Source organism: Triturus cristatus, chromosome 4_2 (genome assembly GCF_964204655.1).
Source record: "Triturus cristatus chromosome 4_2, aTriCri1.1, whole genome shotgun sequence".
In the NCBI taxonomy this organism is placed as follows: domain Eukaryota; kingdom Metazoa; phylum Chordata; class Amphibia; order Caudata; family Salamandridae; genus Triturus; species Triturus cristatus.
Window position 1 is genome coordinate 185,748,993 of NC_140586.1, and position 25,102 is coordinate 185,774,094.

Consider the following 25,102-nt stretch of genomic DNA (forward strand, 5'->3'; position numbering starts at 1 on the left):
AGGTCTCGAGAGCGAGACCTAAAAATGAGGTCTTAACCCAGAAACATTATGTAAAAAAGATCTGGTGTGGGCTATCAAATGCCTCTGGGCGGCCTATCAGCCTTGCTATACTTTTGACACAGCTAAGCCAAGGGAGGCTACTTGCCCTATCTAATGCAAGGCAGTCTCGTATAATTTCCTGATTCATCACCAATTCTGAATTGGTCCTAATCGAGATCCATTTGAGAAAGGGGGCCATTCTAATCAAGCCTACCACAAAACCAATAGCAACTTCCTGATGAATAATATAAGATGGTATTGATTATGGAACTGAGAGCAAGCTTCTCAAAAATTTATTTTACACTTTTAGAAGCTCTACACATTCCTTGTATCCACAGCTTTCAGAACCATAATTCGAAATAGCAATACTCTTGGCTTTGTATATGTTTGACATTGCTTGCACAGGCTTGGCACCCAACCTTCAAGCACAATCAAGCACCGCGACTATCGATCTTGCCATGGCATTTCTCTTCGCCTTCCTTTGCGGGGCCCATGAGCCCCTGTCGTCAAATAAGATGCCTAGATACAGGAATGTAGGAACCCTAGTTATTTCATTTCCATCGCAATAATGAGTCTGTTTTTTTGGGCTTCACTCCCTTAATCAGAGTGTGTGATTTTGAAAAATTTACATTCAGGTTTATTCAACCCATAAAATTGGCAAAGGAGTTCAGAAGGCACTGTAGGCCCACCGCTGTGCGTGCAAGCAAAGAGTCGTCATCTGCATATAGGAGAGCCGGAATCAATCGATTTCCTACATGTGGGATGTCCTTACTAGCTCTGCACAAGGCTGAGTCTAGGTTGTTAATATAAAGGGTGAACAGCAGGGGGGCCAAAATGCAACCCTGTCTGACTCCTCTTATAATACCAATCTCGTAAGATTACCATTTTTATTAAACATTACTGATGCAGAAAGATCCCTCTGCAAGTCTGACAAAAAATACACAATGTTTTTATCCATGCCCAGTAAGAGCAGCAGCTCCCAAAGTTTGGGTCTATTCACTTGGTCAAAAGCAGAGGACAGATCCATACAAGCAAGATGGCGTGTCCCTTTCTTCGCTATGGTATATTTCCCTACTAGAAGATGTGGGTTAAGACACTGATACAAGGTGCCCCTGCCTTTCCTAACACCATATTGAAGGCTTGACAGGACATTGCGTTCATTAATCCAATGTATTCATTTACTAAGGACCACTCTGCCTAACACCTTGACCGCAGAGTCAATCAATGATATTGGCCTATAACACCTGGGATCTCCTCTCTGCCCTTTTTTAAAAACTGGAACAATAATTGACTTTGACCAGGATCTTGGCAGACCAGGTTGACACGCCATATTAAATACATTTGCCAATATTTGTTACCAAAATGTAAAGTCCACCTTAAAAAGGTCAGCAGGGACCCCATCCGGGCCAGGTACTTTATTGCATGTCATTTTGGCAAAGGCAGCATCCACTTCTTTATCAGAAAAATCCATGCTATATGCTGCAGCCATATGTGTGGTGCCTATGTCTACCTGGTATGGCTGATCACCGTAAATGTGTTTAAAATAGTTAAACCACAGCTCTTCCAGTATATTACATTCAACAGTGGTGCCCCTTAGAGCAGAAAAAAAAGGTTTATTTACAATGTCCCTGAATTTCGCACTGTTCTTAATAACATCAACAGCCAGCAGTTCATTTCAGGCTTCATATTTGATCTCCGATTTGCGGATACGCAAAGCCTGCTTATACTCTTTCCTCAAAGCAGCTATTAAGGTTCTCTATCTTGAGATTTTTGTTTTAAAAAGATAGTAAAATCTGATGGGCAGCTGAGCAATTATGATCCAACTACCTCTCGCTGTTATTGATGCATTCCTTATTAGGGTGGGAGAGGGCACTAGCTACCTGCTTACAGATCCTGTCAAATGCTGTAATAATCTCAATTCCCCCTTGGCTACCCTCTTGACATATAACTATCTCATTCCCTACACTATTTAATAAATCATTTAGAAACGATCTGGTACAAACATGGCCCATTTGAGTCTACGACCTTGATCCCTGGTTTGTAAGGTAGGTGCTGGGGCGATATTTAGCCATGTCCTTAAGGCACCCTCGTAAAGAGAGGTGGATGGGATTATGGTCACTAAAATGGGACCATTGAGCAGCATAATCCAATACCAGGGAAAGTAAGGTTGTATTAACAAATATGTAATCAATACCATGGCTACCATCACCGCATTGCTGTCACCTCTATCACCATTCCATGATTTTCACCTCATTCCATGGTTAACACCTCGACCACCTCATCCTAGAGCAGCAGCTTCTACTCCCCTCACCCACAGTTGCCACCTCTACCCCCTCATACCACAGCTGCCACTTATCACCTTATCCAGTGGCTGACTACTTCTTGCTAGCCAACCCAAGGATGCCACCTCTAACTCAATCGTCCCATGTCTGCCACCTCTACCTAGTCATTCCAAAGCAACCACCTCTACCTGCCTCATCCCAGGTCTAAAGCACATTGTTTGTACCATCATCATCATTTTATTTTGATTATAAAAGATCATAAAAGTACACAGCAAATACATTATACAATAAAAGAGGGTTGAATAGATAAAAACATTTCATATAAAGGTTTGTATAAAAAAACAAATAAATAGGAAATTTCATCATAAGGTGCCTACTGTGCGCCTAATCTGCAGTGCATATTCATTTTCAGACAGATCAGAGCCCGCCATAAAATGCATTTGGTTAGTTTTAGCCACAGTACATGCCAATAACTAGACAAACCAAAAACCACAACTCTACATGTAGCTGTACTCAAAATTCTTAGCACCTCTGGATAGTGGCCAGGGCCAACTAGTTTACAAAGTGGTATTATCCATTTTTCCCTGAGAGATTTGTAGTTAGGGCAGAAAAATAGCAGATGCACGATGGATTGAGGGCTTGTGTTACAAGCAGGACAAAGATCATAGGTGAAAACCTCCTTACCCCAATTTTTACTAAAATGTTTCATAGGTTAGGTTTTGTACCGAAACTGAAAGAATAGTTTTCGGGCCAGGGGAGGGACAATTTCATCCAGTGTGTCCTCGAAACGGGGGACACATTTAAAATTAAGAAATTTGATGGTCAAATGGCCCTTTGCTTTTGTCAGGACTTGCAATAACATTACTTTCCAAAACCTTTCCTTCAGGTTCAATCTGGATACAGTTGCCAGGCTATCTGGGTCAGACCTAAACCCCTCTATCCCAAGCCTCCCCAGTAGCTCTTTTAGTACTCTAAACCAGGGAATCGAGGTGATCGACTGAGACTTTAATAGCTCAGAGAGGGGCTCCTGGTATAGCAAAAGTTCATCCTCAGTCCACAGCCTGTGCCAAAACATCAGGAGTTTATAGCTTACTTTGTGTGCCAGCTGCCTTTGCGCAAGATCCAAGTATATAGGCACCAGCGGGGTGCTAGCAGGTAAGTCTACCAGGGATCTAAGGAAGCGATTTTCGATTGTGGACAGGCAATTTGTCAAACCTGTGCCCCACAGTTCGACCCCATAGAGGGAACCACCTAGTACTTTTGTGTTATAAATTTCCAGAGCGGGTGCAAGCTGTCTTGATAGTGTTTTCCTGTGTATTTTGGTAATATTAGTGGTCTGATGTATAAAAGTTGCATCTTCACCTTCTCAATATGTGCTGCCCAATTTATTGTTGGAGTCAGGCGAATGCCCAAATAATCAAAGGCATCGACACGCCCCAGATTACTGTTACCAACTAACACCGGTCTTTTGCTAGGCTTAGCCATGCCTTTTCTAAAAATCATATATTTGGTTTTAGTTTCATTTAACACCAGAACTCGCTCGTTACAAAACTTGATGAAATCATTTAAAAGCTGCTGTAATCCCTTCTGCGATTTTGAGATTAAAAGTGTATCAGAGCAGTCACTCTTTTTCTACCGACTTTAGGGGCATCCCACCCATCTCGGTCTAAAAAATTAACATCGTTCATAAAAAGAATAAAAAGTGTGGGAGCAAGGACACAGCCCTGACTTACTCAACACTGGACCGGGAAGGGATCTGTGATTTGGTTACTCTCCCCCCACGTCACCTGTGCTGTGTTTGATTAATGTAATCTAATTAAAACATCTATAAGATTCATTGGTATGTCCTGCTCCTTTAGGACCCTCCAGAGGTTTGCACGCGGGACTAGGTCAAAGGCAGACCGTAAGTTTACGAAAGCCACGTAAAAATTTCCCCCCTTAACTTGCACTTCCTTCCAGTAGATGCACAACAGACAAAAGGTTTGGTCCAGGGTGCTAGTTTTTGCTCGAAAACCTGCTAGAAGGTCACCCAGGATATTGGACTCTGTAATTCAATCCTGTATCCGGTCTAGGATTTGCATGCAAAAGATCTGCAGGTAGTCGATAAGACTAATTGGCCTACAGCTCGATGGCCTCGCTCTGTCCCCCTTTTTATAAATTGAGACAACCTCAGCATTTTTCCACGAGGGAGGGATAGGGGTACCTCTGAGGATTGAGTTACTTAGTAAATGTATATAGGATCCCCAGAGTTCTACATCCTCCTTCTAGAGATCATTGGGGATTCTCTCTGGTACAGGGGCACGGGCCAAAATGCAAGAGCAAATTGCTACTTGTGTTTCTTCTATTGAAAAAGAGAGGCCTTCACCCTCATTACTGAGCCCTTCACATGGCCCCTGGAGTTCTTCCCTCAACTGTAGCATTCCTTGTCTCATAAAGAGAGCCAAAGTATGCTTCCCACTCCTCTGGCTGTACTGTGAATTCTAGGGCTCTCCCGTTCCCCTTAAGCCAATATGCTGCTTAACTCCAGAAGCTCTTTGAATCTTTGACTGACAGTGCATTCCGTAAAGCAGACCAGAGGGAGCCCTCACACTCCTCCGCAGATTAGATTGCCCACTTGCACATAGCTCTGCAGGTCACTATGTCAATACGTGATTTTTGCTTTACTGCCTTATTGTACCATACACCCTGATGAACTGATCTCTGGTGTGTGCCGTTGTTGTCCTTCTTTTGAGGATTTCCCGGGTGGCCTAGCGATTCCCTTATCTCTTTGTATGAAAGCTCATGACTGGAGCCTAATATCTCCATGACATTCTGAGTGGTAGAGCTAGTACATTCCTCAAGTAGCAGGCGAACCTTCCCCTTGACGGCACCTAGTACCCCTGGGTGAGCCTCTACCCAGCCCTATCTAATTGCCCACTGGTTATTGGTAATTGTTAGAGTACCTAAATCTTGGCAGCCCATTTTAGCAGGCCCAGCAGTACCCTGCTTCGTAAAAGGTAAGAGCTAGGGCATTGTGGTCACTATCAACCCTTTTGACCACTGCCAAATCTGTAACTGAGTGCCAGCGATTTAGAGATACTAGGCAGTAATCAATCCTGCTTTCGTGGCCTAGCCTATTGAAGGTGGGATCCCCATTTGGATCAGCAGTTGTCCTTCCATTCGTGGCTCTCAAGTCATGCTGCATTGTGAGTACCATCATCTGGGCTCCTCCTTACTAGGGGGAAGATCTAACTGAGGAATTTGCCATTCTCTGTCCCATTCATCGGTCAAATATGGGGGAATCGGGGCAAGCAAAAAAGTATAAGTAAAATCACCCATACAGGGATGTTATCTGTATAATATGACAGGGCAAGCTCTCGGATGCGCAATATGTTAGTTTCCTCCTGGGCCCTCTGCACTCTGTTATAGACGTTAAACATCCTAATGTTTGATCCATCCTAAAAAGTAGGCTCTAGAGCATGGGTACTCACAAACTTTGTCGGGGGCCAAAATTACAGTGTGGTTTGTGGCCGAGGGCCGCACCGGTATGGGTAGGGCCAATTGGGGGGGGTGGGGCTAGAGTAAAAAAAAAAAATCAAAAACGTTTCAAAACATTAGACAATGCGACAATGCTGTATTTCGAAAAGCAGATGTAACTACAAAGAGCACATTTTGATAATAGATTTTTATTAGCAGACAATAGCAATCTAAGAGGCATACACTCTTTAACCCCAATTCCATCACAGTCTCTCTGTCAGTCTCTCTCTCAGTCTCTCTCTCTCTGTCAATCAGTCAGTCTCTCTCTGTCAATCAGTCAGTCTCTCTCTCTCTCTGTCAATCAGTCAGTCTCTCTCTCTCTGGCTGGCAGTCAGTCTCTCTCAGTCAGTCTCTCTCAGTCAGTGTCTCTCAGTCAGTCAGTCAGTGTCTCAGTCAGTCAGTCAGTGTCTCAGTCAGTGTCTCTCTGTCAGGCAGTGTCTCTCTGCTGCTCAGTCAGGCAGTGTCTCTCAGTCAAGCAGTGTGTCTCAGTCAGGCAGTGTGTCTAAGTCAGGCAGTGTGTCTCAGGCAGTGTGTCTCAGTCAGTGTCTCAGTCAGTGTCTCAGTCAGTCAGTCTCTCTCAGTCAGTCAGTCTCTCTCAGCCAGTCAGTCTCTCTCAGCCAGTCAGTCAGTCTCTCTCAGCCAGTCAGTCAGTCTCTCTCAGCCAGTCAGTCAGTCAGTCAGTCAGCCAGTCAGTCACTCAGTCAGCCAGTCTCTCAGTCAGCCAGTCTCTCAGTCAGCCAGTCTCTCAGTCAGCCAGTCTCTCAGTCAGCCAGTCTCTCAGTCAGCCAGTCTCTCAGTCAGCCAGTCTCTCAGCCAGTCTCTCAGCCAGTCTCTCAGTCAGTCTCTCAGTCAGTCTCTCAGTCAGTCAGTCTCTCAGTCAGTCAGTGTCTCAGTCAGTCAGTGTCTCAGTCAGTCAGTCAGTCAGTGTCTCAGTCAGTCAGTGTCTCAGTCAGTCAGTGTCTCAGTCAGTCAGTGTCTCAGTCAGTCAGTCAGTGTCTCAGTCAGTCAGTCAGTCAGTGTCTCAGTCAGTCAGTGTCTCAGTCAGTCAGTCAGTGTCTCAGTCAGTCAGTCAGTGTCTCAGTCAGTCAGTGTCTCAGTCAGTCAGTGTCTCAGTCAGTCAGTGTCTCAGTCAGTCAGTGTCTCAGTCAGTCAGTCAGTGTCTCAGTCAGTGTCTCAGTCAGTGTCTCAGTCAGTCAGTGTCTCAGTCAGTCAGTCAGTGTCTCAGTCAGTCAGTCAGTGTCTCAGTCAGTCAGTGTCTCAGTCAGTCAGTGAGTCAGTCAGTCAGTGAGTCAGTCAGTCAGTGAGTCAGTCAGTCAGTCAGTCAGTGAGTCAGTCAGTCAGTCAGTGAGTCAGTCAGTCAGTGAGTCAGTGAGTCAGTCAGTCAGTCAGTCAGTCAGTCAGTCAGTCAGTCAGTCAGTCAGTCAGTCAGTCAGTCAGTCAGTGTCTCAGTCAGTGTCTCAGTCAGTCAGTCAGTGTCTCAGTCAGTCAGTCTCTCTCTGTCAGTCTCTCTCGGTCATTCTGGCAGTCTCTCTCTGGCAGTCAGTCTCTCTCTCTGGCAGTCAGTCTCTCTCTCTCTGACAGTCAGTCTCTCTCTCTGACAGTCAGTCTCTCTCTCAGTCAGTGTCGGTCAGTCAGTGTCGGTCAGTCAGTGTCGGTCAGTCAGTGTCGGTCAGTCAGTGTCGGGTAGTCAGTCAGTCTCTCTCAGTCAGTCAGTCAGTCTCTCTCAGTCAGTCAGTCTCTCTCGGTCAGTCAGTCAGTCTCTCTCGGTCAGTAAGTCAGTCTCTCTCGGTCAGTCAGTCAGTCTCTCTGGGTCAGTCAGTCAGTCTCTCTGGGTCAGTCAGTCAGTCTCTCTGGGTCAGTCAGTCAGTCTCTCTGGGTCAGTCAGTCAGTCAGTCTCTCTCAGCCAGTCAGTCACTCCGAGCCAGTCTCTCTCTCTCAGTCAGTCAGTCTCTCAGTCAGTCAGTCTCTCAGTCAGTCAGTCAGTCTCTCAGTCAGTCAGTCAGTCTCTCAGTCAGTCACTCTCAGTCAGTCAGACAGACAGAGTGACAGACTGACAGAGTGACAGACTGACAGAGTGACAGACTGACAGAGTGACAGACAGAATAACAGACAGAGTGACTGACAGAATAACAGAGTGACAGAGTGATGACTGACAGAGTGATGACTGACAGAGTGATGACTGACAGAGTGATGACTGACAGAGAGACTGACTGACAGAGAGACTTACTGACAGAGAGACTGACTGACAGAGAGACTGACAGACAGAGAGACTGACAGACAGAGAGACTGACAGACAGAGAGACTGACAGACAGAGAGACTGACAGACAGAGAGACTGACAGACAGAGAGACTGACAGACAGAGAGACTGAAAGACAGAGAGACTGACTGACTGTCACTCGGTCAGTCAGTCTCTCTCCCCAGTCAGTCTCTCTCTCTCTCTCTCTCTCTCTGTCAGTCAGTCAGTCTCTCAGTCTCTCTCAGTCAGTCAGTCAGTCTCTCTCTGTCAGTCAGTCAGTCAGTCAGTCAGTCAGTCTCTCTCTGTCAGTCAGTCAGTCAGTCAGTCAGTCAGTCTCTCTCTCTCTCTCTCAGTCAGTCTCTCTCTCAGTCAGTCAGTCTCTCTCTCAGTCAGTCAGTCAATCTCTCTCTCAGTCAGTCAGTCTGTCTCCCCTCAGTCAGTCTCTCTCTCAGTCAGTCAGTCTCTCTCTGTCTCTCTCTCTGTCAGTCAGTCTCTCTGTCAGTCAGTCAGTCTCTCTGTCAGTCAGTCTCTCAGTCAGTCAGTCAGTCAGTCAGTCTCTCAGTCAGTCAGTCAGTCAGTCAGTCAGTCAGTCAGTCAGTCTCTCAGTCAGTCAGTCAGTCAGTCAGTCTCTCAGTCAGTCAGTCAGTCAGTCAGTCTCTCAGTCAGTCAGTCAGTCAGTCAGTCTCTCAGTCAGTCAGTCTCTCAGTCAGTCAGTCAGTCTCTCAGTCAGTCAGTCAGTCAGTCTCTCAGTCAGTCAGTCAGTCTCTCAGTCAGTCAGTCAGTCTCTCAGTCAGTCAGTCAGTCAGTCAGTCAGTCTCTCTCTGTCAGTCAGTCAGTCAGTCTCTCTCTGTCAGTCAGTCAGTCTCTCTCTCAGTCAGTCTCTGTCAGTCTCTCTCAGTCAATCTCTCTCTCAGTCAGTCTCTCTCTCAGTCAGTCTCTCTCTCAGTCAGTCTCTCTCTCAGTCAATCTCTCAGTCAATCTCTCTCAGTCAGTCTCTCTCTCTCAGTCAGTCAGTCTCTCTCTCTCAGTCAGTCAGTCTCTCTCTCAGTCAGTCAGTCTCTCTCTCAGTCAGTCTCTCTCTCTCAGTCAGTCTCTCTCTCTCAGTCAGTCTCTCTCTCTCAGTCAGTCTCTCTCTCTCAGTCAGTCTCTCTCTCTCAGTCAGTCTCTCTCTCTGTCAGTCTCTCACTCAGTTAGTCTCTCTCTCAGTCAGTCTCTCTCTCTGTCAGTCTCTCTCAGTCAGTCTCTCTCAGTCAGTCTCTCTCAGTCAGTCTCTCTCAGTCAGTCTCTCTCTGTCAGTCTCTCTCTGTCAGTCTCTCTCTGTCAGTCTCTCTCTGTCAGTCTCTCTCTCAGTCAGTCTCTCTCTCTCAGTCAGTCTCTCTCTCAGTCAGTCTCTCTCAGTCAGTCTCTCTCAGTCAGTCTCTCTCAGTCAGTCTCTCTCAGTCAGTCTCTCTCAGTCAGTCTCTCTCTCTCTGTCAGTCTCTCTCTGTCAGTCTGTCTCTGTCAGTCTGTCTCTCTCTGTCAGTCTCTCTCTCTCCGTCAGTCTCTCTCTCTCTCAGTCAGTCTCTCTCTCTCTCAGTCAGTCTCTCTCTCTCTCAGTCAGTCTCTCTCTCAGTCAGTCTCTCTCTCAGTCAGTCTCTCTCTCTCTCTCTCAGTCAGTCTCTCTCTCTCAGTCAGTCTCTCTCTCTCAGTCAGTCTCTCTCTCTCAGTCAGTCTCTCTCTCTCAGTCAGTCTCTCTCTCTCAGTCAGTCTCTCTCAGTCAGTCAGTCTCTCTCAGTCAGTCTCTCTCAGTCAGTCTCTCTCAGTCAGTCTCTCTCAGTCAGTCTCTCTCAGTCAGTCTCTCTCAGTCAATCTCTCTCTCTCTCTCTGGCAGTCAGTCTCTCTCTCTCTGGCAGTCAGTCTCTCTCTCTCTGGCAGTCAGTCTCTCTCTCTCTGGCAGTCAGTCTCTCTCTCTCTGGCAGTCAGTCTCTCTCTCTCTGGCAGTCAGTCTCTCTCTCTCTCTCTCTGGCAGTCAGTCTCTCTCTCTCTCTCTCTGGCAGTCAGTCAGTCAGTCAGTCTCTCAGTCTCTCTCAGTCAGTCAGTCAGTCTCTCTCTCTCTGTCAGTCAGTCAGTCAGTCAGTCAGTCTCTCTCTCTGTCAGTCAGTCAGTCTCTCTCTCTCAGTCAGTCAGTCTCTCTCTCTCAGTCAGTCAGTCTCTCTCTCTCAGTCAGTCAGTCTCTCTCTCAGTCAGTCAGTCTCTCTCTCAGTCAGTCAGTCAGTCTCTCTCTCAGTCAGTCAGTCTCTCTCTCAGTCAGTCTCTCTCTCAGTCAGTCAGTCTCTCTCTCAGTCAGTCAGTCTCTCTCTCAGTCTCTCTCTTTGTCAGTCAGTCTCTCTGTCAGTCAGTCAGTCTCTCTGTCAGTCAGTCAGTCTCTCTGTCAGTCAGTCAGTCTCTCTGTCAGTCAGTCAGTCTCTCTGTCAGTCAGTCAGTCTCTCTGTCAGTCAGTCAGTCTCTCTGTCAGTCAGTCAGTCTCTCTGTCAGTCAGTCAGTCTCTCTGTCAGTCAGTCTCTCTGTCAGTCAGTCAGTCTCTCTGTCAGTCAGTCTCTCTGTCAGTCAGTCAGTCTCTCTGTCAGTCAGTCTCTCAGTCAGTCAGTCAGTCAGTCAGTCTCTCAGTCAGTCAGTCAGTCAGTCAGTCAGTCAGTCAGTCAGTCTCTCAGTCAGTCAGTCAGTCAGTCAGTCTCTCAGTCAGTCAGTCAGTCAGTCAGTCTCTCAGTCAGTCAGTCAGTCAGTCAGTCAGTCTCTCAGTCAGTCAGTCAGTCTCTCAGTCAGTCAGTCAGTCAGTCTCTCAGTCAGTCAGTCAGTCTCTCAGTCAGTCAGTCAGTCTCTCAGTCAGTCAGTCAGTCAGTCAGTCAGTCTCTCTCTGTCAGTCAGTCAGTCAGTCTCTCTCTGTCAGTCAGTCAGTCTCTCTCTCAGTCAGTCTCTGTCAGTCTCTCTCAGTCAATCTCTCTCTCAGTCAGTCTCTCTCTCAGTCAGTCTCTCTCTCAGTCAGTCTCTCTCTCAGTCAATCTCTCAGTCAATCTCTCTCAGTCAGTCTCTCTCTCTCAGTCAGTCAGTCTCTCTCTCTCAGTCAGTCAGTCTCTCTCTCAGTCAGTCAGTCTCTCTCTCAGTCAGTCTCTCTCTCTCAGTCAGTCTCTCTCTCTCAGTCAGTCTCTCTCTCTCAGTCAGTCTCTCTCTCTCAGTCAGTCTCTCTCTCTCAGTCAGTCTCTCTCTCTGTCAGTCTCTCACTCAGTCAGTCTCTCTCTCAGTCAGTCTCTCTCTCAGTCAGTCTCTCTCTCTGTCAGTCTCTCTCAGTCAGTCTCTCTCAGTCAGTCTCTCTCAGTCAGTCTCTCTCTGTCAGTCTCTCTCTGTCAGTCTCTCTCTGTCAGTCTCTCTCTCAGTCAGTCTCTCTCTCTCTCTCAGTCAGTCTCTCTCTCTCAGTCAGTCTCTCTCTCAGTCAGTCTCTCTCAGTCAGTCTCTCTCAGTCAGTCTCTCTCAGTCAGTCTCTCTCAGTCAGTCTCTCTCAGTCAGTCTCTCTCTCTCTGTCAGTCTCTCTCTGTCAGTCTGTCTCTGTCAGTCTGTCTCTCTCTGTCAGTCTCTCTCTCTCCGTCAGTCTCTCTCTCTCTCAGTCAGTCTCTCTCTCTCTCAGTCAGTCTCTCTCTCTCTCAGTCAGTCTCTCTCTCAGTCAGTCTCTCTCTCAGTCAGTCTCTCTCTCTCTCTCTCAGTCAGTCTCTCTCTCTCAGTCAGTCTCTCTCTCTCAGTCAGTCTCTCTCTCTCAGTCAGTCTCTCTCTCTCAGTCAGTCTCTCTCTCTCAGTCAGTCTCTCTCAGTCAGTCAGTCTCTCTCAGTCAGTCTCTCTCAGTCAGTCTCTCTCAGTCAGTCTCTCTCAGTCAGTCTCTCTCAGTCAGTCTCTCTCAGTCAATCTCTCTCTCTCTCTCTGGCAGTCAGTCTCTCTCTCTCTGGCAGTCAGTCTCTCTCTCTCTGGCAGTCAGTCTCTCTCTCTCTGGCAGTCAGTCTCTCTCTCTCTGGCAGTCAGTCTCTCTCTCTCTGGCAGTCAGTCTCTCTCTCTCTCTCTCTGGCAGTCAGTCTCTCTCTCTCTCTCTCTGGCAGTCAGTCAGTCAGTCAGTCTCTCAGTCTCTCTCAGTCAGTCAGTCAGTCTCTCTCTCTCTGTCAGTCAGTCAGTCAGTCAGTCTCTCTCTCTGTCAGTCAGTCAGTCTCTCTCTCTCAGTCAGTCAGTCTCTCTCTCTCAGTCAGTCAGTCTCTCTCTCTCAGTCAGTCAGTCTCTCTCTCAGTCAGTCAGTCTCTCTCTCAGTCAGTCAGTCAGTCTCTCTCTCAGTCAGTCAGTCTCTCTCTCAGTCAGTCTCTCTCTCAGTCAGTCAGTCTCTCTCTCAGTCAGTCAGTCTCTCTCTCAGTCTCTCTCTTTGTCAGTCAGTCTCTCTGTCAGTCAGTCAGTCTCTCTGTCAGTCAGTCAGTCTCTCTGTCAGTCAGTCAGTCTCTCTGTCAGTCAGTCAGTCTCTCTGTCAGTCAGTCAGTCTCTCTGTCAGTCAGTCAGTCTCTCTGTCAGTCAGTCAGTCTCTCTGTCAGTCAGTCAGTCTCTCTGTCAGTCAGTCTCTCTGTCAGTCAGTCAGTCTCTCTGTCAGTCAGTCTCTCTGTCAGTCAGTCTCTCTGTCAGTCAGTCTCTCTGTCAGTCAGTCTCTCTCTCAGTCAGTCTCTCTCTCAGTCAGTCTCTCTCAGTCAATCTCTCTCTCAGTCAGTCTCTCTCTCAGTCAGTCTCTCTCTCAGTCAGTCTCTCTCTCAGTCAGCCTCTCTCAGTCAGCCTCTCTCAGTCAGTCTCTCAGTCAATCTCTCTCAGTCAGTCTCTCTCTCTCAGTCTCTCTCTCTCAGTCAGTCTCTCTCTCTCAGTCAGTCTCTCTCTCAGTCAGTCTCTCTCTCTCAGTCAGTCTCTCTCTCTCAGTCTGTCTCTCTCTCTCAGTCTCTCTCTCTCAGTCAGTCTCTCTCTCAGTCAGTCTCTCTCTCAGTCAGTCTCTCTCTCAGTCAGTCTCTCTCAGTCAGTCTCTCTCTCTGTCTCTCTCTCTCAGTCAGTCTCTCTCTCTCAGTCAGTCTCTCTCTCTCAGTCAGTCTCTCTCTCTCAGTCAGTCTCTCTCTCAGTCAGTCTCTCTCTCAGTCAGTCTCTCTCTCAGTCAGTCTCTCTCTGTCAATCTCTCTCTGTCAATCTCTCTCTGTCAATCTCTCTCAGTCAGTCTCTCTCAGTCAGTCTCTCTCAGTCAGTCTCTCTCAGTCAGTCTCTCTCAGTCAGTCTCTCTCAGTCAGTCTCTCTCAGTCAGTCTCTCTCAGTCAGTCTCTCTCAGTCAATCTCTCTCAGTCAGTCTCTCTCTCTCTGGCAGTCAGTCTCTCTCTCTCTGGCAGTCAGTCTCTCTCTCTCTGGCAGTCAGTCTCTCTCTCTCTCTCTCTCTGGCAGTCAGTCTCTCTCTCTGGCAGTCAGTCTCTCTTTCTCTGGCAGTCAGTCTCTCTCTCTCTCTCTGGCAGTCAGTCTCTCTCTCTCTGTTAGTCTCTCTCTCTGTTAGTCTCTCTCTCTGTCAGTCTCTCTCAGACAGTCTCTCTCTCAGACAGTGCCTCTCTCAGACAGTGCCTCTCTCAGACAGTGCCTCTCTCAGACAGTGCCTCTCTCAGAAGGTGCCTCTCTCAGACAGTGCCTCTCTCAGACAGTGCCTCTCTCAGACAGTGCCTCTCTCAGACAGTGCCTCTCTCAGACAGTGCCTCTCTCTCAGACAGTGCCTCTCTCTCAGACAGTGCCTCTCTCTCAGACAGTGCCCCTCTCAGACAGTGCCCCTCTCAGACAGTGCCCCTCTCAGACAGTGCCCCTCTCAGACAGTGCCCCTCTCAGACAGTGCCCCTCTCAGACAGTGCCCCTCTCAGACAGTGCCCCTCTCAAGACAGTGCCTCTGTCAGTCAGTCTCTCTCTGTCAGTCAGTCTCTCTCTGTCAGTCAGTCTCTCTCTGTCAGTCAGTCTCTCTCTGTCAGTCAGTCTCTCTCTCTGTCAGTCAATCTCTCTCTCTGTCAGTCAATCTCTCTCTCTCTGTCAGTCAATCTCTCTCTCTCTGTCAGTCAATCTCTCTCCGTCGTCAGTCAGTCTCTCTCTCCGTCGTCAGTTAGTCTCTCTCTCCGTCGTCAGTTAGTCTCTCTCTCCGTCGTCAGTTAGTCTCTCTCTCCGTCGTCGGTCAGTCTCTCCGTCGTCGGTCAGTCTCTCCGTCGTCGGTCAGTCTCCCCGTCGTCGGTCAGTCTCTCCGTCGTCGGTCAGTCTCTCCGTCGTCGGTCAGTCTCTCCGTCGTCGGTCAGTCTCTCCGTCGTCGGTCAGTCTCTCCGTCGTCGGTCAGTCTCTCCGTCGTCGGTCAGTCTCTCCGTCGTCGGTCAGTCTCTCCGTCGTCGGTCAGTCTCTCCGTCGTCAGTCAGTCTCTCCGTCGTCAGTCAGTCTCTCCGTCGTCAGTCAGTCTCTCCGTCGTCAGTCAGTCTCTCCGTCGTCAGTCAGTCTCTCCGTCGTCAGTCAGTCTCTCCGTATATGCCTTCTACACCCCCAGAGATGGAACTGTCACAGCCCCGTTTCACACAAAGGGAGCGATCTCACTGTTCACCTCAGGCTCTGTAACTACAACACATGATGGAGGGATTACTATTGGGGAGGGACTAGAGTGTGGCATCACCGGGGGACTTTAGGATGCTCACCTATTTGCAGGTGTCATCTGCGCCTCATAGAAAGGTAAACTGTACCCTCTCAAAACACCCATATTTGGTGGGGGCAACCCTGTTGGCGGTAGCCCATTTGTTGGAAAAAGCAATCTAGTACAGGTTTCAGCAGTAGGTGTGAATAGGGGTCTAGGGGAGCTCTAGCAGGAAGTCTATATCTGATAGAGATGCGGGAGTTTTCGGGGGGGGGGGCTGTATGTGAATCAATCAACAGTCGTCCAGTAATAATACCAGCATCATGGAAGCTAACCTCAATCATATGCCACATTGACCTCTGCATAGGGAGTCTTCTTACCGATTTTATATAATCCCTAATGATTGAGTAGCATTGTCGGGTAAACCTGAACCAATAAATGAGCTTATTCTTGAGCGACAAAGCTCCTGGAAGGGAATTTAGGAACTTCTGTGAGGTAGATCTCCGCAGAGTTTTCCCATGACCTAGGTCTCACATAGACACCATCCCATACAGTCCCCCTGACTGGGGCCCTCCCATGGTCTCGCATATATGTGTTTACTTCGTCCAGAACCACCTCTCCTCTATGTTCCTACCTTGTGTGGGGCCCGGGGGGTTTCTCTGGGTTTGCCTTACAGTGTTTTGAGGGTTACAATCCCCAGTGATGTATGGCAAGGACTGGGTATATCCTGTTCGCATAGGGTCTTGGTGCTATTTGCGTTTGTGCTGACCATACTACATGCTTCTGCTCCATCAGCAGCTCTATTCTGTGATGATGGCTTGGTTTCTGGGGCCAATCGAAGCCCACCGTCTGCCCTTTCCAAAAAAGTGGCGACATTCATTTTGAGGGAGGATACCCCATCTCGCAAAGATTCAATCAAATCTTTTAATGCATGGATTACGCCAACAGTGATTTTGCATGCCTCTACACGGTCTGTAGCATCAATCTGAACGTTTAACAAAAATTTAGCTGAACCGTAAGATCCTAAAAACTCATCAAAAGAAGCAGGAAAAGTTTATAAAATATGGGTAAAGGAAGACCAGTTCCGGTATCTTACTGCTCACAGCTACCACTTACAGGTCTTCCTTGCAGCCAGAGCAGTAGGGAAAGCTCACCAATGTTTAAATGGTCAGGCACAAATTAGTTAGCTATTCTTAAAGTCTCACCACCTGCTCCGTACCGAACTTTCACCTGCTGGCACCGCTCTATCCAATGCTCGTCACCATTTCAGAAAAGCAAGATGTCTTCTCAAGGTAAGTAATTGGAATGGTGTTTTTATTCAATACAATTAATCTGGGTAAGAAGTGGCACCAGCGTGAAGCACAATTTCACGCCATCGGCAACTCTTTCCCCCCCCCCAACCGTCACCCCAAGAACCCAGCAGGTTCTACATTCTCTCATTCTCTCTCTAAACATTCCACGTTCCTTTGCGAGTCGCAATAACCCACAAATCACAGCCTCACCCTATGGGTGCCACACACACCACATTCCAACGCTGCCACTTCTACCAATCTTAGCCCATGGTTGCCACTTCATTCTATGTCTCACACCTCTGCCGACTCAACCAATGTCTGCCACTTTCACCCTCTCACCAACAGCAGTGACCTCTACCCCCTCATCCCATGCCTACCACCTCCACAACCCAAGGCTTCCACCTATACCCATCGTACATCATATCCATCACTTCTACCTATGTCAATCTCCCTTAAACCATAGCTGCCTCCTCCAACCCCCCACCCCAAACCACACCTGCCATTTCTAACCAGCAGACCCAATGGCAGCCCTCTCTAACCTGGTCACAGCTGTCAACTCGACAACCCTCACCCATTGCTGCCATCCCTAACCCCTCATCCAACTGCCAGCCCTACACCCGCTGGCAGTCCCTACCCACAGCCCTCCCAGGAGCATGCGTGATGTGCTACTCTACACCAGGTTTAATCTTTGAATTCTGGGACTTGTAGTCATGTTTAATAATGGCATAAAAAAAGACTACAAGTCCCAAAATGAAGAGGAAAATACTGGACTGCAGCAGCACATCACGCATGGACATAGAAACCTTGGCAGCTATGATTGCCCTCACGCTCATGACTGCCCCCAATACTTCCAAAGCTCTCAAGATTCCTAAGCCCATAAGTAACTCATCCATTCAGTGGAGGTTTACGATTTGCATTGTAAGTCTTGTAGTCCTATCTGGGATAAACAGGACTATAAGTCCTAGAACGCAGAAGTCCTAGAAGGCAAAACAGGCATTTGCAATGCAATCGGTCTCGCCTTTGGGACCTTATATGTATTTAGCTGTGCAGCCCATTAGCCTGGGTGACGAAACATCTACTGTTCTTTAACATGGAGGGAAAGTAAGCACCACAATGCGTGAAATGCCAGGAATGGGAACACTTGGAGAGAAATATTGCCTTTCAGCTGGAAATGGTATAGTCCAAAGCTCTTTTTTTAATATAAAATCAGGGCCTTTGGTGGTAATATTACTGAAAATACAAGATTTGAAAAAAATATTATTGGGTACGGGTGCTTGTGGGAGACAATTTATATGGACTGGAATCTAGAGAATGCTGATTTTACTGAGCTCAGCTGGTCGTTTTCTATCAAGAAAGTTAAATAGAGTCAGTTGCCAGATTTCTTTTTTTTTAAAGTCTCTTGAAATAATTCTGGTATTTTACTGACCTCTGTTGGTCGTTTTCTATCAAGACAGTTAAAAAGAGGCAGTTGAACAGAAAAAAAGTCCCTAAGCGGAAGCAGACAAGTCCTAGGGCTGATCCCCAGAGCTCACAAAGTACATACTCTAAGAAAGTGGCTCTGTATATACTGTTACCAAATAGGTACAGAGTCCACAGTCCCCAGAGGTTTGGCAGAAGCTAAAGTTAGATATAACCTTACTCTCTAAAGTGGTAGCTTGGTCGAGCAGCAAGGCAGTATCACAACAGTGTAAAGCATTTGTTGTACACACTCAGTCAACAAATGGTCTCACACACTCAAGAACTGAACTCTAGGCCAATGGTTTTTGTATAAAAATATGTAGTGGTTTTATTTTTTTAAACCAACAATAGGTTTCAAAATATACTTTCTAAGATTGAGAGGCTTTAGATAAATACTTTTCAATAGGCAATAGACTTTTGAATATAATAGTTACAGTGGTTGCAATAAGCAACACAATTTCAAACACAATAATACATTGAGCTCAATGGCAATTTCTAGTTTAATGCAATTAGTTACTTTAAGGATTACTTTTCTAACCACAGGACTGGATCCTGGATTCAGTCCTGGGACATTTCCTGTAAACAATTGAGTAAAAGCGTTTTGGTTACAGTAGTGATTTGTAAGCAATATTTTAAAAATTGACACTTAGAAACTTTTTCTCACAGAATCACCAATGTTATCCTATGGGAAGAAATTCACTTAGCAGGTAAGTGGGGTTATTGTTACTTTTTCTAACTCAGTGTTGGATCCTGGATCCAGCACTTGTGCATCACCTGTAAACAGTTGAAAGAATGTGTTTTGGTTATACAGGCGATTTTTAACTAATATTTGTAAGTTTGCAAAATCGACACTTAGAAACTTTTTCAGACAAAACCAGGCAATGTTATCCTATGGAAGGAAATTCAAATTATAGGTAAAGTATGTTCTCGTTACTTTTGTAATCCAGTGTTGGGCTCCTAGGTTCAGCAGCACTGGGACATCTATCTAAAACAGGTAAGTAATTACGTTTTCACAGTTGGTGCGATTTTTTAAGAATATTTGTAGTTTGCAAAAATCGACACTTGGAAGAAATTTCACAAAAAAACAGTAAATGGTTTCCTACGGAAGAAAATTGGGTTAACAGTAAGTATGGTTGTAATTACTTCTCAGGGTCAGTGCGGGCACGAAGATCCAGCACTGGGATCTCTCCTGATAGAAGGTGAGTATTTTCGTTACTCGGTTGATTTTAGGTGAATATTTTAAAGCTAAGAAACGCCACACTTAGAAGAATTTCCAAGTGAAACCAGTCAATGTTACCCTATGGAAGAAAAGAGAGTTAGCGGCTTTTGGGTAAGTACTCGACTGGCAGAGTTAAGGTTCTGAGCATAGACTCAGGGGTCTCCCAGTGTCAGGTAAGTACAGTTGTTACACCTGGCACAGGGGCAGCCCGGTGCAGAGCGAGTTAGGCCCAATGTAATCCTATGGGAGGCAGGGGGCCCTTGGTTGGTGGTTGCTGGCTAGCAGGCCACGCGGCTGTGGGAGCTGGGCTCCTGGTCACTTGCTCAGGGCAAATGGGGAAGTAGAGTAGAGATTGCACTGCCAGGCGCACTCAGGCGGCTGGGTGCAGGGTGCTTTTGAGCCGTCAGGCGCTGAATGGATTCAATGGAGAAGCTCAAAAACGAACAAAGGCTGCAAGCTCGGGGACGAAGATTCTGCAGGTGTGACCACCACTTCCAGAGGTAAGTTGGGTAGTTGGAGGATAGGTAGGCACCCAGGAGTTGGGCACAGGGGGCCACAGGGGTGCCTTTTGGTGTTGGGAAATCTTACCCTCTGCTGGTCGCAGTTGGAGGGGTCCCTGGTTCTGAGGCTGCAGGCGTCGTCAGGAGCGTCGAGGTGGGTCCTTGGGTGCTGGATTCGGGGTCACAGTCGCCAGGGGAAATGTCCTCGGGGTCTTTGTCCACTCCAACACAGGCCAGGCTTGGCGGGTGCAGAGTGTGCAGGGTTCGCGGTTCCTGGCTGGTGCCAGGGGTCAGTTACTTGCTTTGAGCAGTACCACTGCTCGTGGGAGTCACAAGGTAGCCAGGTCCTCCGAGGTTTGTGAGGTTGCTGGCCACTGGAGATGCCGGGGTTTAGCAGGAGCAGGTTCGAGGATCGACAGGCCGGTAGGGCTGGGGCCAAAGCAGTTGGTGTCTTCCTCTTGTTAGTAGATCCACAGCAGGTCTTCTCGTTTCTTGATCCTCTTTGCTGTTCCGGAATCTGGATCTCAGGAAGGAAGATTCAGGGTGCCCCTAAATACTGCATTTAGGGGTGTCACAGGTAGGTAAAGGGCAGGGACCAATGGGCCCCTGCCCTGGGGGGGGGTGGTATACCCCCTATCCTGCCACTCTCCTGTGGGAGGGGGGCAGTAGCCTTGTCCTGTTTGGGTAGGGCTTCCCATCTTCAAGATGACGAGAGCCCGGAGATGTGCTTCACCTCGCCTTCCCTACCTGAAGGGTGGGGTTGGCAGAGGCTGGCACACCCCCTTTTCTTTCTTGGGATTTCCAGCCAGTCTTCCTGCCAGAGTGGGGTCAGAACTGGTAGGGGCCAGTTGCGGAGTACAGCAAGTGGCCTGGAGAAGCTCACAAAGGCAGCATGCCTTTGAAGCTTCCCCTGCCCATCCTGGGGGAGAAGACCTAGCACCTCGCCCAGGATGTGCATTGTTGCAGGCCCAGGAGAGCGGGTGGCTCTCTACCCAGGGGTCCAGCAACATGTCTGCTGTGTGGCAGCCTAGGCAGCCCCTCAGACAAGACGTGGATTGTAGGTTAGGTTCAGGGGGCATCTCTAAGATGTCCTCTGTCGTGTATTGTACATTAAATCCCACACTGGCATCAGTGTGGGTTTACTGTGCTGAGAAGTTAGATACCAAACTTCTCAGTCTTCAGTGTAGCCATCATGGTGCTGTGGAGTTCGTGTTGACGATCTCCCAGCACCATTTACTCTTGGATGGCAGCACTGCACTTACAGTGCCCAGGAATGGACCTGGGTACTGTAGGGGCACATGGCTCATGCACCTGTACCCACACCGCTGGCATAGGGCACCCAGCTAGAGGGGTGGCTGATGTATGCCACTGCAGTGTGTGAGGGATGTGTGCCATGTCAACTCTGTTTTGTTCTGCACCCAGACACTCAGCCTGCAAGGGTAGTGTGTGTGTGTCAGGGTACAGGGCCTCTAAGGGTGGCACAATAAGTGCTGCAGCCCTTAGGGGTTTTCTCTGGTCACAAGGCCCTGGGTACCTAGGGTAACATTTACCAGGGGCTGACATGTGGCCAGAGATGCGGCCAGAGATGCCAATTGGGTTTAGGTTGGCAGGAGCCCAGGGCACACTCAAAGTACATCAGCAATTCAGCAAAAAGTGGGGGCATACCATGCAAGAAAGATGACACTTTCTCACACATACACATATGAAAGTATATATTATAATATAATGAGTATATACAAGAGGTCTCGAATGCTCAACAACAGATTTTTTTTAAAAAATCTGGAATGGACCAACTACTCACGCATGGACCTGGGAAACTCGAGAGCTCTGCACTTCATTGCCACCCGGTGCCCATCTGCTTTCAACTGTGTCCACACGCAATGCAGTAATTTCCTCACAAACCCACCCATGCCCCTATCTAGCTGCCTTCATTCTAACTCAAACCTACTTCCCCATTCCCCTCACTCGATAACTGTCCCTCAGCACCATATAACCACTCCTACCCAAAACAAATAATACCCGAAGGTATAAGAGCGTTTAACAGACAAGCACGTTCTTTTTTAGGCAGAGGGAGAGTACGTGATTTGCACAGAATAACAGGATGTTTATTCCTGCCGCCAGACTGGTTTCCCATCTTAAAAGTTGTCCGGCCTAGCCGTTAACCCACAGCCTCTAGCAGGCGCGCAACACCCATTGGACTCACAGGGCTTCATCCCCCCCCCCTCCCCCTCCCCCTCCTCGTGTGTGGCAGCCCGGGATGAGACAGCTCAGCTCCCCGGCGCACACACAGCCACTTAAAAGACCATTTGTATGTTAATGAGGCCTCGCTGTTGTTTCACCCCTTCTAAGAGCCCCTGCAGCTCCACTATGCCTATGGCTTAAAAGATTCAGCCCCCCCCCCCCCCCCCCCGAAATTTTTCCTTAGCCCCTCCCCCCCAAAATTTGGCTCTAGTTGCGCCTCTGGCCTCTAGCACCCTTTATCTTTCCACCATTAATCCGTGCCCCTCACCCCTCCGGTAGCTCCCTCCATTGTCTCGGCATCAGCAGACTGCGCACTGAGATGTCCAGACGGCTCCATCACGAACGTACATTCGTAGTAGTATCTTCTGGGTGACGTCACGTTCACGCCGGCGCCACCCCCACCTTGAAAGAGAGCCTGGACTGGCCGCGGAAGAGGAGACTAGTGCACCGAACAGAACACTAAATAGAAATCTTCCGTTGCTGAGAACAATTGGTACACCAGCGACATTTTAGTATGTTTAAAAAAAAGCAACATTTTCAGTAATTTATAAAAACATATTTAGGTTACAATGTAATACAACCCAGCAAACACATTTTTACTCCTACAAGTGGGGCTTTAACATTGTTTACAAGGTTTTACAATATACACTATATTTGTTTTTGCTCTTAGAGGTCATTTGCTTGGGCCCCGGCTCCTTCCCAAGATGTCCGCCAGTACGCAAGCATCGTACCCTCCCAGAGTTTGAGGGCCGTCCAAAGAGGCCCAAGCAGAAGCCCAAATTCAACCCAACGCAGAGCAGTATCAACCCAAAAACCAGCTCAAAGATGAAACGCTCACATTTTACAACAAGCATTGGCATAGCCAATAGGTATCGCCTTTGGGCCCTTTTTAGGTCTCGGCTACCGAAGGCTGCGCTTGCGCAGTCTCGCTCGCAAAATTTAATGACTTGGAGAAGAGGGGCTTGAACCCGCCTCTCTTCTCCCCTGTTCTCCATTGGCTGGCCTCTTGAATGCTGGCCAGCCATTGGAGAAGAGGTCAGTCATTCCGATCAGGCCCCGTCCTTTTCGGATCGGGGGGCGTGTTTTTTGCAAGAAGTCAGAAAAGACAAACACGCCCCGAATCCGAAAATGCCGCTGCGTTTCTCCAAGGCATTTCTGCTCTGCGTCGGAGAAAGGCGGTGGTGTGCCTTTTGCTCTGCCTTGTTTTTTCTCTCGCCATCATCATGAACCATATATGACCTCGACGATTGAACACCCTTCCCCGGTCTTTTGGGGAATTTCTTTCAAGGAGACTACTTTGTTATGTCTGAAGCCTCAATCGGGAACTATAGGCACCTGGTAGTGCTCGGAAAGCGCGCGCCGCGGACTCTGCAGGGGGCCAGAAGGGGTAGTGAGCAGAGCGCGAGCGCTACGTCACCGAGGCAGCGATTAGCGCGAGCTCTGCCTGTAACACCGAGGCAGCGATTAGAGAGAGCTCTGCCTGTAACACGCCCCCGCCCTGTAGTAAAGACTGGACACAATGAAACGATTCTTCTTTTCATGCAGTTTTCTCCTCCACTAATCCCGCCATTCAGCAGTTTAGCTAGCTTGCAAATTCAAGTTGCATGCTGCCTTCCATCCTGCCAACCCCACCCCCCCCAACCGACACCCCCTCACCCTCGCTCAAAAAAAATCTCGCTATTCACCGATGGACACCATCTTCAGTGCCGAGCAGTCAGTCTCTTCAGAAGAGAACGTTTCTCCCAATGGAATGGATAGCTCAGGGGGCTAATGCACACGCTGCTGTGATCTGTGTGTGACACCGTATCTACGCAAAGAAGGGCGCGCTTGTTTGCTGTTCCTTCCGAGTACAACACAACGGTCGCCATTTTCTAGGGAAGCAGCAGCCCAGTTCATACTTGTTGGCCGGCAGGTCTGAGGCAGCGGTTCGCAGTCACTCCTCGGACAGACACTTCTGTTCATTCGTGCTGTGTTGTAGTGTCGGGAGGGGTGGGGGACACCGTGCCAACACCTCTTGACCCTTCCCTCGCCCTAGCCCACATCCTTGCACCCTAAAGTCTGTTCTAAACTTTCATGAGGGGACAGCTGGCAAACTCCGAAACTATACAAACTTTCTTACAAAAGGCTCAGGCTATGTATAGCAACCTTTTCATGGGGGCTAGCGTCGCAAATGTACAAACTGTTTTTGTGTTAGTCGGCGCAAATACAGATATAATCTGAATTACTGCACTTGGATGCTGTTTTTCACTCTGAGTAGTTTCTGTTGCCTCAGAGGGCGAAGAGCACCCAGTTTGGACCTGGGGGCCCTGGGTACACCAGAAAAGTAATACTAAGACTGTTAGAAGTAACGGGCCACTAAAGTTGCATAGAAACAGCTGTAGCGAGGGCATTAACCCACTGAGATATGTTTCCAGCACTTATGCAGTTAGGAAATGGAAAGAAACTATATTTAATGTTGGTAAAGCTTCCCTTTCGATTTGCCCTCTACTCCGGATTTTAGTGTGCTCTATCTTGGTCAATTTGAAGAGAACAGGGTTAGCAAGAGCCAGTGTAAGTGGGCGCTATAATACAGGCGTGCTGTTTCAATAGGCCTCCCTTTTCGAAGTGCTGCGAGCCTTAAATGCTATAGCGCTACATACCTGCGAAGAGCACCAGGAAGTGTGTTTTTACCTCCCTCTGTCCCAATTATACAACTGCCAACATCGGAGGATTCAGAATGTAAAATTTGTAACTATGCAATGTAGTTAAAAAGAAAAACGCTTGTTCCGCGGAGAAGCGCCTAGAAGCGATTCCTGATGCAACCAGGTGTCAAATGCATCCCTTATGGACTGCAGTAGTAGTACTGGCCCTTCAGAAGAGTACCGTAAGTCCGATACTACGTGCCATAGCAGGTGCGGGGAAAGGCAATATTGAAAGAATCCTGGGCAAAAAAAATGTGGATTAATAACCTGTGGTGGTAAAACGAACTGTCGGTGACCCGCTCCCTTCCCCAAGAAAGTCCTCGTAAATAGCGCAAGAGCCTCCCCTCCCATCTATCGGGGAGGATGTGGTTCTATTGTGAACCCCGGACAGCCCCTCTGTTTTCTTTGTGAAGCCGCTCATGCGTGCACGGAGTTGCTGCTTTGACGTAGGCCGACAAGCCGCCTTTCATCACCCCAGATTTCAAGAGTTTAGACTTTAATAGCAATAAAGACCACGCAAAAAGCATAAATAAAATCAATTTCACTTCCCCGCGGGCCGCTTTGTTTGCATGTATTACGCGAAGAGCTGGATCTTAAACGTGTTAAGCTTCCCTCAACTTGTGGGCAGCGGGGGCTGAGTTTGGGGAACTCGACAGCAGTTCACAGCTCCGAACACGAGGGCACCACATCTCCAGGCTGCGAGCCGTGCCCGCTGCATGCGTGTCCGTCAGTCAACGCATGTCAGAGATCAAGTGGACACATCGGGCACCTTTAAAAACACTAGTAGAACTCGAGCCGTGAAATAAACATTTTATGACCGCTCCTGGGCAGATGGGGGGAGGGGTGCAGGGTGCAGGAGGGACACGTGGATTTGCTACACTTTCATTCTCTAAAGCAAAGGAGCGGATAATTATTTCAGCCTGCTGGAAACAGCGTCCACGAGGCGAGGTGCCCGCTGCAAGAACGCGCCCTA

At 48.2% G+C, this 25,102-nt stretch overlaps 1 protein-coding gene across 2 annotated transcripts in view; it reads right to left on the reverse strand.

Annotated features, from left to right (window-relative positions):
* The window catches only part of LOC146833322 (histone acetyltransferase p300-like), a 303,832-nt gene extending 281,976 nt beyond the window's left edge, over window positions 1-21,856 (reverse strand). For both annotated transcript variants that reach the window (XM_085601045.1, XM_085601044.1), the window contains exon 1: window positions 21,717-21,856. In XM_085601045.1, coding sequence (XP_085457171.1) covers window positions 21,717-21,785 — 69 coding nt within the window. In that variant the 5' untranslated portion in view covers window positions 21,786-21,856. The remainder of the gene's footprint in view (window positions 1-21,716) is intronic.
* Between the last annotated feature and the right edge of the window lie 3,246 nt (window positions 21,857-25,102).